This window comes from Nicrophorus vespilloides, unplaced genomic scaffold (assembly GCF_001412225.1).
Source record: "Nicrophorus vespilloides isolate i.1.1-1 unplaced genomic scaffold, Nicve_v1.0, whole genome shotgun sequence".
Taxonomy (NCBI): Eukaryota; Metazoa; Arthropoda; class Insecta; order Coleoptera; family Silphidae; genus Nicrophorus; species Nicrophorus vespilloides.
This window is the reverse complement of record NW_017098308.1, coordinates 27,626-40,950: the sequence shown is the minus strand read 5'-3', so window position 1 is coordinate 40,950 and position 13,325 is coordinate 27,626. Positions and strand designations below refer to the sequence as shown.

General features: G+C 30.3%; 3 protein-coding genes across 4 annotated transcripts; all 3 read left to right on the top strand.

The window, feature by feature from the left end:
• Positions 1 to 1,562: 1,562 nt before the first annotated feature.
• LOC108562141 (transmembrane protein 120 homolog) lies at positions 1,563 to 4,178 on the top strand. The gene is made up of 8 exons (XM_017920355.1): positions 1,563 to 2,033; positions 2,469 to 2,587; positions 2,650 to 2,820; positions 3,009 to 3,101; positions 3,220 to 3,437; positions 3,490 to 3,713; positions 3,775 to 3,927; positions 4,086 to 4,178. Exons 1-8 carry the CDS (start codon positions 1,971 to 1,973, stop codon positions 4,110 to 4,112), a joined length of 1,068 nt encoding a protein of 355 aa, XP_017775844.1. The 5' UTR covers positions 1,563 to 1,970; the 3' UTR covers positions 4,113 to 4,178.
• A 2,491-nt stretch (positions 4,179 to 6,669) lies between these two features.
• LOC108562140 (methyltransferase-like protein 16 homolog) lies at positions 6,670 to 8,656 on the top strand. Of its 2 annotated transcripts, none has more exons than XM_017920353.1 (6): positions 6,670 to 6,812; positions 6,899 to 7,026; positions 7,081 to 7,435; positions 7,491 to 7,743; positions 7,798 to 8,095; positions 8,156 to 8,656. In XM_017920353.1, the coding sequence occupies exons 2-6, from the start codon at positions 6,922 to 6,924 to the stop codon at positions 8,630 to 8,632; spliced, it is 1,488 nt and encodes a 495-aa protein (XP_017775842.1). In that variant the 5' UTR covers positions 6,670 to 6,812; positions 6,899 to 6,921; the 3' UTR covers positions 8,633 to 8,656. The 2 variants fall into 2 exon arrangements, with proteins under 2 accessions (XP_017775842.1, XP_017775843.1); XM_017920354.1 differs by having other exon boundaries at positions 6,670 to 6,842.
• Positions 8,657 to 11,349: 2,693 nt separating this feature from the next.
• LOC108562130 lies at positions 11,350 to 12,920 on the top strand. The gene is made up of 2 exons (XM_017920338.1): positions 11,350 to 11,702; positions 12,603 to 12,920. Exon 2 carries the CDS (start codon positions 12,621 to 12,623, stop codon positions 12,918 to 12,920), a length of 300 nt encoding a protein of 99 aa, XP_017775827.1. The 5' UTR covers positions 11,350 to 11,702; positions 12,603 to 12,620.
• The last annotated feature ends 405 nt before the right edge of the window (positions 12,921 to 13,325 follow it).

The window sequence follows — 13,325 nt, the reverse complement described above, 5'->3', positions numbered from 1 at the left end:
TAACAGGTCGATATAGAACAGCTTATTAGATATAGCAGAACGTTTTTATCAATTGAAATAATGTGCCAGAAAAATGAACATGAAATTAATATTTATGTCTATGTTACCCATAAATTTGTGTTTAATAAATTCCCGTTAGTCTGAGTGATATAGATACGATTTGACTACTTCGTGTACATTTTAATTCTCATTAAAAAAATATCTGAAAGTGTTTTGACGAGTCTGTTACTGTATTAAACTTATTTCATACTTGTTATTATTAATTATTGCATTCGATGAATTTCGGTTTTTTATTAAGTAAAAGTGTGTATGTTTATTGTTTTTTTTGTTAATGTATTAAATTTTTCTTAAAACTTAATAGTTAATTATAAATATTTACCGTTTATCTTTAACAAAAATCACTGTAAATTTGGATTCCCAATTGAAATGTTTATTACATTATAATATTAAAAATAACATCTAATTATAAATATGGATCATGGGACAAATATATTTCTTTATTTTGCGATTGTTTGGATTTTATTGATTAAACTAACTAACTTTAGCAAACCAATTGTTTCATAACGAGTAAATCAATTTTTATATAATTGTGTGTTATCATATTCAAACGACAGTTTTTTTATATTTTGTGGTTTTTCCACAAAAATAAAACAATTGAAGAACTTTATTAGTCATTTCCATCATATTAATCAGCATATATATATAAATTATAAACGGAATAAGAAGCAATAAGCAGAATTTCGCTTAGCTTTGTTTGTAGTTTAACATAAATAACAAGTATATACAGTGGATTTAACGAGCACTTCGCATAACGAGTCGCTTAACGTGTGTCTTTGCCTTTGCTGTAAATACAAAGTAGAAATGTATTATGTCCAACCATTATTATAATATATAAACAAACTATGTACGCTTTTTTATATAAACAAATATTAAAAGTATAAAGAGACCTCCACCAAAACCCCGGATTGATATAAGTAATATAAAGAAATGTAAACTCACTTCACCGTGTGTGAATGGTGTAATTGGAAACCACTAACACTAGAGTGGTCATTCTAGTTGCATCTAAGTGATCAGACAGATTATTTGTGTTTTTGTGCAAAATTTAATAAATCTCGAAATTTTGGAACGGATTAAACTCGTTAAGCGAGTTTCCACTGTAATAACTACATTTAGATTAATACATTTTATTATAAGAAACAGGAGAGTTTCTGTTTCGAACTCATTGGGTCTGTGGTAAAACAAATAGAACATACAATAATTGCAGTATATTTAATAAAGAATAATTATTTGAAGTTTTCAATGTGTATTAATGTTTACTTTTAATTCCAGGATATGATACAAATATATTAAAATATGTACGATCGATAAAGCTTCACATAACAAGTGTATTAATTTAGAACATATTCTTCTAAATCCAGTTATTTGTAACTAGATTTTCAAATTACAAATAATTGAAATATAAGAATATACTGGAAGTGATTTATATAGAAGTTGATTAAATTATCATATAAATTGAATAAAAAAATATAAAATCAATAGGCAAATGTTAAAAGTGTAATGTATGTTTGGCTGTCTATCATCCACGAAACATACCCCCCCAAAAATATATAAATTGCCAGGTATATTATGGAAATAACCCATTCTATATTGATGTGTTAACGACGTTTTATCGAACAAAAATATACCTGCAATTTTTTCTTTAAATCTGATTGCCTTCAAAATCAAATATTCCCAAGGTTCAAGGTTATGTACTGAACGATCATCATCATATTGCTCGCACAGATATTGGTCGTTATCAGTGAAAAAAAAGTTGGCTCGTATCGGCCGATCACAAATACATAGAGTGTAAAGTATGAAACTAATTTATTAGAAGCTGGCATTTGTGTTAGTGTGTGGTGTATGCATTTGTTGCATGATATTCGGTATAAATTTGCGATCTTAATTTGTGTGAGCCCCCCTGAGCTGCAAATATGAGCGACACAAGCATATTCGAAGAATGGGAAGGTCTGGCCAATGATTACAAAGTGCTAGAGGTAGGTTTTGATTCAGCAGAGTCCAAAAATTTCCTCAATTCAGTATCAATTAATCAATAATTACTCAACATATCTGACACTCCAATTTGTCAATGTTTAATTAACATATTGTGTTTTATTTCAAAGGCTAATCATCAATGAAGTAATAAATGTGTATGATACTAATGCATGATTTTGAATAATAATCTGAATTACATTCAGAATCAACAAGAATAATTTATTGTCACCCTGTAATCCTTGATAAATATTTTGGTAAATGTTTTCTTGTTCAATTATAATTAAAGTTGTTTTCAAAGTCATTTCAAGAATTGAATACTTTTCATACTGACAAGGTCATGTTATCTAAAAAAAAATGCAATTTAATTAAATTATAAAACAAAACAAACCAATTTGTCTGCAACATTATGTTATTACATATCATTTGTTTTATTATAGAATTCCAATAAAATTTACCAGGAGAAGTTGTCTGAATTGGCAAGTTTACAAAAGAAATGCATGGAAGGCATAAAACATCAGAATTACCGTATGGGCATTATATCAAAGAGTATAACAGAGTGAGTGGGATTATATTTACATGTGATAGTATTCTCCAATAATGTACAAATTCTATCAAAAGGTTGACAAAGAAGGGAGGTGATAAGGAGAAGATCCAAGAGCTTGAAGGTAGGATAATTGAACGTAAGGCAAAATTGCAAGATATTGAGCAAACCTTACCCAAACAGAATGGAATGTATTTGAAGATTATATTGGGCAATGTGAATGTTTCAATATTGAACAAGGAGGAGAAGTAAGTATCAATTTTATAGAACATATTGGCCCATTGAACTTTTTTCAAAGATCAATGTTTGCTGAACCAATGTTTTATCAATTTAATATTTTTGACTAAGCCATTGTCTAATTCAAATCTTATCTGATGAACTTTATCTAAAATTATGCATTTCACTTTGGACTATATTTAATGTATATGTTTTCCAGGTTCAAATACAAAGATGAATATGAAAAGTTTAAATTAATATTAAGTATGATCGGTTTCGTACTCTCCGTATTAAATCAAATTGTTATTTTCAGGTAAGCAAAATAGACGATTTTATAGCTTATAAAATCATATTTATCGTCATAATGAAATGTCTATAAATAGCAACGATTTATGATTTAATTATATTTAAAATACTAACTACTTTTTTAGACCGTTAGAGTTAAGTTACATTTTCTTATTAGTATGGTATTATTGTACTTTAACTATAAGAGAAAGTATATTAAAAGTAAATGGTTCGCGTATCAAGGGATGGTGGAGATTCCATCACTTCCTATCAACTGTTGTGGCGGGCATTCTTTTAATTTGGCCAGATGTGGATACATGGGAGCATTTCCGCAATCAATTTATGATGTTCAATTGTTATATAAGTATGTTATAAAACACACGTAAATTTCGATAAATTCATTGGTTTGGGCCCAGGTGTCGTTCAGTATTTGCAATTCAGATACCAGATGGGAGTATTATACAGGTTGAAGGCCTTGGGTGAAAGACACAACATGGACATAACTATCGAAGGATTCCATTCTTGGATGTGGCGTGGATTGAGTTTCTTAATTCCATTCCTCTTTGGTGGTTATTTGTTCCAACTTTACAATGCTTATGTTTTAATGCAGCTCAGTTATCACCCGACGGCTACTTGGCATGTAAGTAGACATAACGATACTCCTGGATTGACATACTTGATAACATTTTTTTTTACTGCAGGTGTCAGTATTAAGTGTAATGTTTTTGGTTTTATTCATTGGAAATACCACGACAACACTGATGGTTATTCCAAGCAAGAAGTGGGAAAAAATGAAGGTGGAATACTCTATACTGAAATATATCAGTGAGACAATTTCTAGGAAAGTAAGGGAGGTGAGTAATCATTCCACAAAATATCTATCATTAAGCTATGGTCACTACAACTAACGCTTGACGAAACACATTCTGCTCATTCTCTTCTTCATTCGTTCATCCATCCATAAGTTCGCTCACCTAAATATCAAAATATTATCTCTTTGTTCTCTTTGTAGAATGGTAACAATGGAAAGAAGGAGTAGAAAGTGGTGTGATGCATTTTTTTGTTCATTTTAATACATTTTGGTGTAAACATTAATGTAATTATTGTTAATTATATATTTTAATTTAGAAATATATAAGACAATATATTTTATAATTCAATAATTTATATATGGCAATTTTCCTATTTATTCAAATAAAGCAATTTTAAGAAATCTATATATTATTTGTATCCGATCTTTCCTAGTCCAAATTGCACGTACGTATAATGGTTTAATTTATGTGAAACATAGATTGTTTTTATACCAATATTACAGTTAGTACTAATCTAATATTACAATATTAAATCCACATGAAACCCGTCTTGAAGTTATCGTCAACGGGCTCCACTAATAATATCCAAAATGTGTAATACAATTAATACAATATTTTGTGGAAGACCATAAATAGTAAGCATTGAACCAGTCGATAACGAAGTTGGTAGTAGTTACTGTGAAAATTATAAAATTTACTAACAATTTATAAAAACATATTTATATATACAGTGTAACCTTGCTTAACCAGTTTAATCCGTTCCAAAATTTCCGAATTTTTACTCGTATAGTGAAACACGTTTTCCCCATATAAATCAATGTAAATTTCGTTAATCCGTTCCATGTCGGAGAAAAAAAGTATAACTTGTTCTCGATTTTTCATGATTTTGCTTTTCATATCTTTGGTTATTTTTATTCTTCAGTTTTTTATTCGGAGACATGCCAATGTTATTAAATTTTGCACAAAAAAATCACAAATAACATGTCTGAACACAAGTATGAACATTTTGTGATCACAAACAACACTAAGATACAACTAGAATAACCACTAACACTAGGTACTGTTTTCTAATTCACACACGGTGAATATTTTATTTGAAGTTTATGAAGTTTATATTTGTTTATATATTATAATAATAGTTGGACACAATACATTTGTGTTTTGTATTTATAGCAAACACAAATTAATTTGCAAATTATAGTCCGCTTTAAACAAAGATGACAAAGAAAATCGAAGATGGATAATATATTCAAAAATACACATAATATGTGGAACCTCGCTTAATGAGCACCTTGCATAACGACCATTTCGCTTAACGAGCAAAATTAATTGTAATAAAAATGACTTGTTAACGACGTTTCGCATAACGAGTGACGATGAGAAGAGAAGACCCGGATTGCGCGCCTTCTACATTGCATGAACAAAATCTTTTTATTTTATTTAAAAATTATCTAAACAAAATAAAAAGCATGAAGAATCAAGTATACTCTTGTTGGTTCGAATTGATGTTTTATTTTAAATATTATTAAATAAAATTTATTGTACACATGCTTACCGGAAAGCCCATTTCAAATGAGAAAGACATTAAAATTACGCATTTCTAATATCTTTAACCCTTTAGCAAAGTTGTGGCCAGTAGATGACGAAATGAAACTTTCGTGAGAACATTCTGTATATTATTGTAAGATATTATTGTATTAACTTTTATAACGTTTTATCTATTTTGCCTAAATTAGAAATATTATGAGACAAATTTTACAAAAATATGGAACTTTGCAGTTAGACAAAAAAAATAATTGCTCATGTGTGCTCAAATACTGTTTGAGTGTAAAGTTGGACTTTGTGTAAAGGTTGAAAACTTGAAATAAAAATGTTCAATTTATTCATAATTAATATTTACAGAGTTTAGGAATGTAATGTTCACAGTATACATAAATATATCAAATATTTTGAGTTTATGCCGCCGGTTTTGTGAATATATTACGACAAAAACTTTTATTGTAGTTTGCGTGTTCCAATTTTATCAAGTCTTGTTTTATTTCAACGTGTTTCGACCATCTTGATTACGACAAAGACAAGCAAGTAAGTAACATTAACATCATTTTCCTGAAAACTACAGAAAACTACTAAAGTTCTTGATGTACGATTTTCCAATATTGACCGAAAATATCAAATATGTAGTTGTTGACCAAAGTAATATTGTTGATGATAGTGATTCAATGATTGGCAATTCAGAGCACTCGTATTGTACAACAGCACATGTTGAGACTGAAGAAATAAGTGTTGTTGCTGATAGTACCAGAACTATTGACAACAATCTTATTAATTTGAATCAAGTGTATTGTAAAACAGTACAAGTTGACCGAACTGAAGAGATCAAGAATTCCCATATTGAAGTTATGGGAGAGGACTGGATAGGACCATATTGAAGATATGGTAAAGATGTGCATGCTATTAAGAAAGGTGGTTTAAAAAAATCTAGAGGAAAAAGCAGGAGGCAATTGCAAAAAAGGTTGACCTATATGGAAAAATTAAACAAAAAACATGAATTAGTATGCTTACAATTAAAAAAAAATAAAAAATTAAGTTAAAAAGTACAAACTTTTTTTGTTTGAATTGTTATTATTGAATTACTTATTTAATTAAAAATAAAGCCGTATAAAATATTTATGCATTCGTGTTTGCGTTTGTTGTAGTGTCAGCCAGTTGCAGCAGTGCGGTGAGCTCATTAACCATAGAGCATCATAGAGTCAAAAGAGTTTAGCCTAGCCTACCATAGATGGAGGTGCTGTTTTTTTTAAACCGGAAAATGTTAAAGTGAATATAACCTAAGATATTTGCTACAAAAAACTAAGATTAAAAACGAATTTAGTTTGAAACATTATTGTAATAAGTGAACATTAATTTTAAATTATAACCTACAACTGGTGTGTACAACTCTTAGTCAGGCTCTTAGTGTACAATTTGTACAGTAGTAAAAACATTAAATAACTTCTTTGAACTTGATTTTTAGATTTCCTTTTTCTTATTGAGAAGATGTCTATGAGTAAATATATGCATCCTAGGAATATTTATAAAACACCACCAAATTTTAAAACTTTGGCAATTGAATATCCAGAATTTAGGAAGCATGTGAAACAGGTAGGATGTTATTGATTGTTGATTAGAAAATGTACAATAAATCAAATGTTATAGGAGCTGACAGGGAAGGTATCATTAGATTTCAAAGATGTAGAAGCTGTCCGAGCACTGAGCCAGACATTATTGAAAAAGGATTTTGACTTGGATGTGGACATCCCCTTGAATAAATTGATTCCAACAATACCTTTAAGATTGAATTATATTTTGTGGATTGAAGATTTGTTGGAGATTTCAAAGCGAACTGAAAATATAAAGGGCATTGACATAGGGACTGGGGCTTCATGTGTATATCCATTAATAGCTAGCAAGAAATTGGGGTGGTCCATGCTGGCTACAGAAATTGATTCAGAGAGTATTGCATATGCTACTAGTAATGTTGAGAGAAATAGTTTAAATACAAAAATTAAAGGTAATGTTGCTTTTGAGTATTAAGTTTTGTTATTACATTTTATTTTGTACTTTAGTTAAGGGTATAATGGATGAGAGTTTGCTAAAAGAAGCTGTTGGAGGTGATGAATATGACTTCTGCATGTGCAATCCGCCGTTTTTCTCTTCGCAACAAGAGACTATATTTGAATTTAAGTCCAGAAAGCAAACTAGACCGAGACCTAAAAATGCGTTCTGTGCAGCGAAAGGCGAAGTCGTCGTTAAGGGAGGTGAAGTTGAGTTCATTACTAAATTGGTGAATGAAAGCAGAGAGTTGCAGCAGAAAGTAAAGTAATGCATTTATTTAATTTATTTTAAGAACAGATGTGATTGTTTATATTTAAGGATTTACACAACAATGGTTGGACACAAAGTCAGTTTACAACCTATAAAAAAATTGCTGAGGGAGATGGACGTACTCAGCTTTAAGCAAACTGAATTTTGCCAGGGCAACACGACGAGGTGGGGCTTGGCCTGGACTTATTGTGATATAGATTTGAGAAAAATTCCGCATGCCACACTTGTAGCGCTGAAGAAGCAGAAAATAAAACACCCATACCAGTATACAATTCCAATAGGCGACAAAGATATTTTAGTAGAATCAGTTTCCACTCAAATTCAAAACATGTTCAATGAGCTTATGGTGATTATGCAAAAGCACAGTAGTTTGCAAGAGTTTAATGGTTGTTATTATTGTTTATAGATAGATCAAAAATTGGTGAAAAAGAGCAAAAATGTGATTGCATACGATATAGTAGCACATTCGAATAGGTGGTCCAATCAAAGACGCAAACGCAGGGAACAACAGCGAATGAATAGGAGCGACGATTCAGGACACGAGTCTGTTGACGGTCAAGCTGTTATGGAGGCAGCAAGCCCGAAGAGTCCACCGTGCATAGATACGGCCACGAATCTGATATCGGATTTGCAGGTTCGAAGTCCTTCGAAGCGAGAATATGAAGACGATAACGGATATTACAATTGCAAACGCGTTAAGCTGGAGGATGAGAACACCATGGATGTCTGTGCTGTTTTCCTGAAAGCATCCATTATTATTAGAAAAGATGTGAATGGATTGCACATAGAGCTAATTTGGGATGATGGATTAGCCAACAAAGATGTATTGCATCAAGTATTACAATATATAAAGAACAATCTTAAAGTTGAGCAGCTTCTATAAGGGTTTAACTTGATTAGGCTTAACTAGAATACTTTTTTGCTTTTTTTATTTAAGAATAAAATATATTTTTTTATATTACCTATATTTGTGTATCATTTATCCCAATTTTTCTAAAATCAAAACTTATTACAGACTGGAAAATATTCACCATTTTTACATGCACAGGAAAAAATATTATTCCCAAAAAAGTTAGTTAGATCACCATTATACGTTTTTAAATTTTATTAATTATAATAATAATTTTAATATGTATAAAATGAAGATGAAAACTCTTATTTGTTGAAAGGCAATTTTTGCAGCGTTTGGAGATTAATAAATTTATGGCAACAAAATTGATTGTATCAAGAAAGCGTATTTTGATTTTGCTCTAAAATATCTAATTTCTGCTTTAAATCGAAATAATTTTCGTTATTTTATAAAATGCTGATATTGAGTTCTTGCAAGAAGATTTATTGAATTAAAGGAGAATTTGGAATCTAAAAAAATCAATTTTCAAATATGTGGATTTGCCAAATTTTGGAATTGCTATTCGTAAAAAATACGCAGATTATGAAATATCACCTGATGGTCATACGAAGTTGTAACATTATTTAATAAAAAACATAACATTTTAATGTTATGTTTATGTGTTGTCCATACCAACAGCAACTTGAATATTGGCGATATTTATGTATTGCAAACAACGCAACGTTATTGAAAATTCCAAACTTATTACTTATTTTTTACATCTAAAAGCGAAATTTTTGTTTTAGATGTAAAATTATTGTGGCCATAATAGGAAAACTGGGGAAAAATTTCCATTGTAAACAAAATAAAAAACGATTTTCGAATAAAGAAAAGTCTTACAAATTAAAATCTCATTTCTAAAATATGATTCCAAAATAGATTGTTTGTTATCATTATCTAATTTCTAATTTATTTGAAAGGTCATAATCTAATGTATTAAATATGTGATAGAATATGATAATATTTATAATAACAGCGTATTTCGAAATACGCGGAAAGTGAACGGTCAAAGAACGGTTCAAAATGTACAAACCATGTCTATATTGCGAAGACATAACAATTGCGACTGAAGATGAGGAAGAACATGGAACTAATCCAATCAATGTGAAAGTTACACTTTCAGAAAGTTTTAAAATTGTGCTATCTAAACCTCGTCTGATGACTAATAGTGTTGTAATATTTGTTTAAAATAATGTATAAAAAAACATTTTTTTATTTAAAAATTACTATATATTAAAGTATGGAAAATGGTTTATGATAAAAAAAAAACGTTAATCAATTGTTTAAACATTCTAATGCATTGTATTTAAAAATATTTCATCTACAAATTGTTGAAAGATTTAATTTATTTACTTATATTTAAAAAAATATTTGTCCTACATAACAATTATAACAAAATATATACAAACATTTCTAATATATTTCATTATTATTATTAACACTTATATTCGATTTAAGGAGAATTTAATGGAAGAGTTGGGACAATGTAACATAATTATTTTTATTCTTATAAATAAAACGATCAAATTATTATTATAGCATTTATATAATCAAAATATTTGATCCACATCACAGACATGTAATAAAAATGCTTCTTTAATGTATTCTTTATTTATAATGATTATTTCTTATTGAAAATAATTAGTAATATAAATCTTTATTTACAATTTATTATTGGCCCTAATAGAATAATAGAAAAAAAGTTCTAACAAATAATTAATATTGAATCTTTAAAGATGATTTTGCAGACGAGAAAGTAGTATAATATGAATATTAATATTAAATTGGTGCAGTTTGGATTTGTAAGCATGCAGAGAATATACGTTACAAAGTTAATGAAATTATATTTTTACAAATGAAGTAAGCATAATTAATAACATGAGATAATTTCAGTAATAAATTTAGATGTACCTAATTGCCAGTTTGCCTGTTGGAAAACCAAAATTCTGTTAGGAAAATGAAATGTTTTAGTTTTACATATATGTAAGAGAACATAATAACATACAATTAGTATCTGTAATTTAGTAAAAAATCTAAGTTTAAGTTCCTATTAGTAAAATGTTTTGATTTGCCGTATTCGATCAAGAAGATAACCTTCATTTCTCCATGCGGATGAGGAGATTTTTGAGATTTCCTAATGTATCAATAAAAGATTCAACATTTCATGGGCATTGATTACTAAATTATAATATATTTTGCGAAATCTTACTAATGGGAAAATTGCTGACTAGAAATCAAGTACGAACTAACTCGATTTCCACAAATTAAAGAGGACTCGTCGTTTTACACCGTATATCCCCACAGAATATGAATTAGCCCCGCATATCACCAGCAAAACCTTATCATCTACATAAACGGTGGGTCTCCTTGACCACCAAGGTTTATTGCTTTTGTCAAACGCGAATTCCTTTCAAAATTATAATTAAATTAATGTAATCATTTAATTTCTTCTCTCGACAAAAAAAAAAATGGAAATAATTTGTGTAATGTTAATAATATTGATTAAAATGTATATGAATCATTGTAACGAGCCAAAGCATAAATATTTTAAGAAATGTTAGGTATTTAAATAGTAGTTACATTAAAGTTTGCTCTTACGCAATGTGCGCTCTGCGATCGTAAAGTCATTGAAACGAATATTAATAATTAATAATTCATTGATTTCGTTACGCAATTAAGATAATGTGCGGGCGAATGAAGTGTCTAACTGGTAAGTGTGCAAGGTTTAGTGTAGGTTAATATGAACTAATTGAAATGCACCGCGCGAGCTGTCCGTTTGATATTATGCAAATGCAGGCGGACTCAGATTGTGAAATGTACCGTAGGATTAAGAGGTACACAAACAGTAGAGAAGAAAACAATGAGCGTCGGGCAAGGTGAGTGGTCAAGAGCAATGTATCACCCCACTAAAAGAAGTGTCAAGGAGGATCCCCGGTATATTTGATGAGTAGCGAAAATAACTTTTAGTTCATTCAATAATTTCGATAGGCTACGGCTGATCGCGTCCAGTTGACCCAAAGTGAATGTTTCAGTGAATCAAGTTAATAATCTACAAAACAAGAGAGTAAGTAATTACACATAACTATAATGATAATAATAACATAAACAATCACTTTCACTTTATTATAAAATCTTTCGAATTGCTTTTTTCATCTGTAAATCTATTTGTTTTTTGATGTCAATACATGCAATAAACATTTTGAGCTTAAAATAATGATCATTTACATTGCATTCCAATTGTATGCGAATGAGTACTCTCTTCGTCTGCGTTTGCCTACAATCGATGTGTAGTCTTGACCTGAAAATAATTACGGAAAAAAAAGAACGCGATGGATAGTTTTACGGGAAAGCCGAGAATTAATTACAATCGTTTTCTTTTCTGTTTTTTTTTTCTCAAGCAGAATTCATCGTTAAGAAATAATTATTCAAATGCCGAGCCCAGATTCGGTGCGTGCTTTTTTTTCGCGCTATATACGGAACTAAGTATTATGTTATATTTGCATCTCCAACTTTCACCGCATCTTCTATGTGGATGGTATGAAATGCAGGAAACGGAAAGATGAGACAATCCAACCGGTCAGTTATGCAATGTAGGATAATCGCGCGTTTATGTTTTTTTTAATTGCGTAAGAACAGTTTTTTGTTGTAAATTCGATTTCTTTATATTCAATTTAGTAGCAAAGTAATTTGACATCGGATATTTAAGCAATTCAAATGTATTTCATCCGTTGCATGAACGAACGAATGAAATCGAGGAAGGTATAATCAATTAGTTGGGTAGAAAAGTGAAATGTTTACTTTCTCCGTTACCAACGAAAAGATGTACCACAGCAATGATGCTAATCTTCTTCCACTTTAACACATGATTTATTTACATCGCATTCTTGGAGAATTTTGAATTTACATAGTTTTAACGGAAGATGCGCGTTTTGATCACTTTCACCTATTTTTATTTTGTTTTCAGATCTTCCTAAGAGACGCAATGAGGTGGACAATTGTATCTTTTCTGTTCGGATGCGTCCTTTCCTTGGCCCTGGCACAGTTGAACCCGGACAATTTCAGGCACAGGGCAGTGCTCCAGTCAGCATCGCACGAGGCGCAGCTGCCGCCCAACCTGTTAAATCCCTTCTACAAAGACCCTAGGATTCGGCAGGCTCTGGCGAGGAGCTCGTGGTTCGGACCCGGAGAGAATGTTGTCTTCGACAGGGAAGCCGAAAAGATAAATAGGAGAGAAATATTCCTAGTTTTGAAACACGCCGGATTGCTGCCTCAACAGCAATAACATCCTTTGATCTGCATATTTGTTTCAATTATTTCGTTTCGAAGTACTTAATGGAAGAAGTAGCAACACATGTTGTGTGTATATATATTAATAATGTGTAAATAATTTTGTAACATAAATGATATTACTTTAATAAAAAAAATCGTCTAGACAATAAGAGAATTTACATTTTGGAATCATAAATTACAGAATGAATTAATCTTTTGGGTTACGCGAGGACCGTGTGTTTCGTAATAACGTCCGGTTATCTTTGCATTGTCGTAATCAAAGTAAATGGATCACGTGTTCCAGCGATTACATACTTAATCACTACGTCGACGGTGATTGATTTTGATCCAGGTGAATTTATAAATATCCAAGCCATTTTGGCAAACTTTATTATTATATTTGCAATATTTGCGTTTT

Excerpts from the sequence above, each read along its gene's own strand:
- LOC108562140 (XM_017920353.1), top strand. The coding sequence starts at position 6,922 with ATGTCTATGAGTAAATATATGCATCCTAGGAATATTTATAAAACACCA. Across the intron at positions 7,436-7,490 it reads TTTAAATACAAAAATTAAAG|TTAAGGGTATAATGGATGAG; the intron begins GTAATGTTGCTT and ends TTTGTACTTTAG. Across the intron at positions 8,096-8,155 it reads ACATGTTCAATGAGCTTATG|ATAGATCAAAAATTGGTGAA; the intron begins GTGATTATGCAA and ends TATTGTTTATAG.
- LOC108562130 (XM_017920338.1), top strand. The coding sequence starts at position 12,621 with ATGAGGTGGACAATTGTATCTTTTCTGTTCGGATGCGTCCTTTCCTTG.
- LOC108562141 (XM_017920355.1), top strand. The coding sequence starts at position 1,971 with ATGAGCGACACAAGCATATTCGAAGAATGGGAAGGTCTGGCCAATGAT. Across the intron at positions 2,034-2,468 it reads ATGATTACAAAGTGCTAGAG|AATTCCAATAAAATTTACCA; the intron begins GTAGGTTTTGAT and ends GTTTTATTATAG. Across the intron at positions 2,821-3,008 it reads ATATTGAACAAGGAGGAGAA|GTTCAAATACAAAGATGAAT; the intron begins GTAAGTATCAAT and ends TATGTTTTCCAG.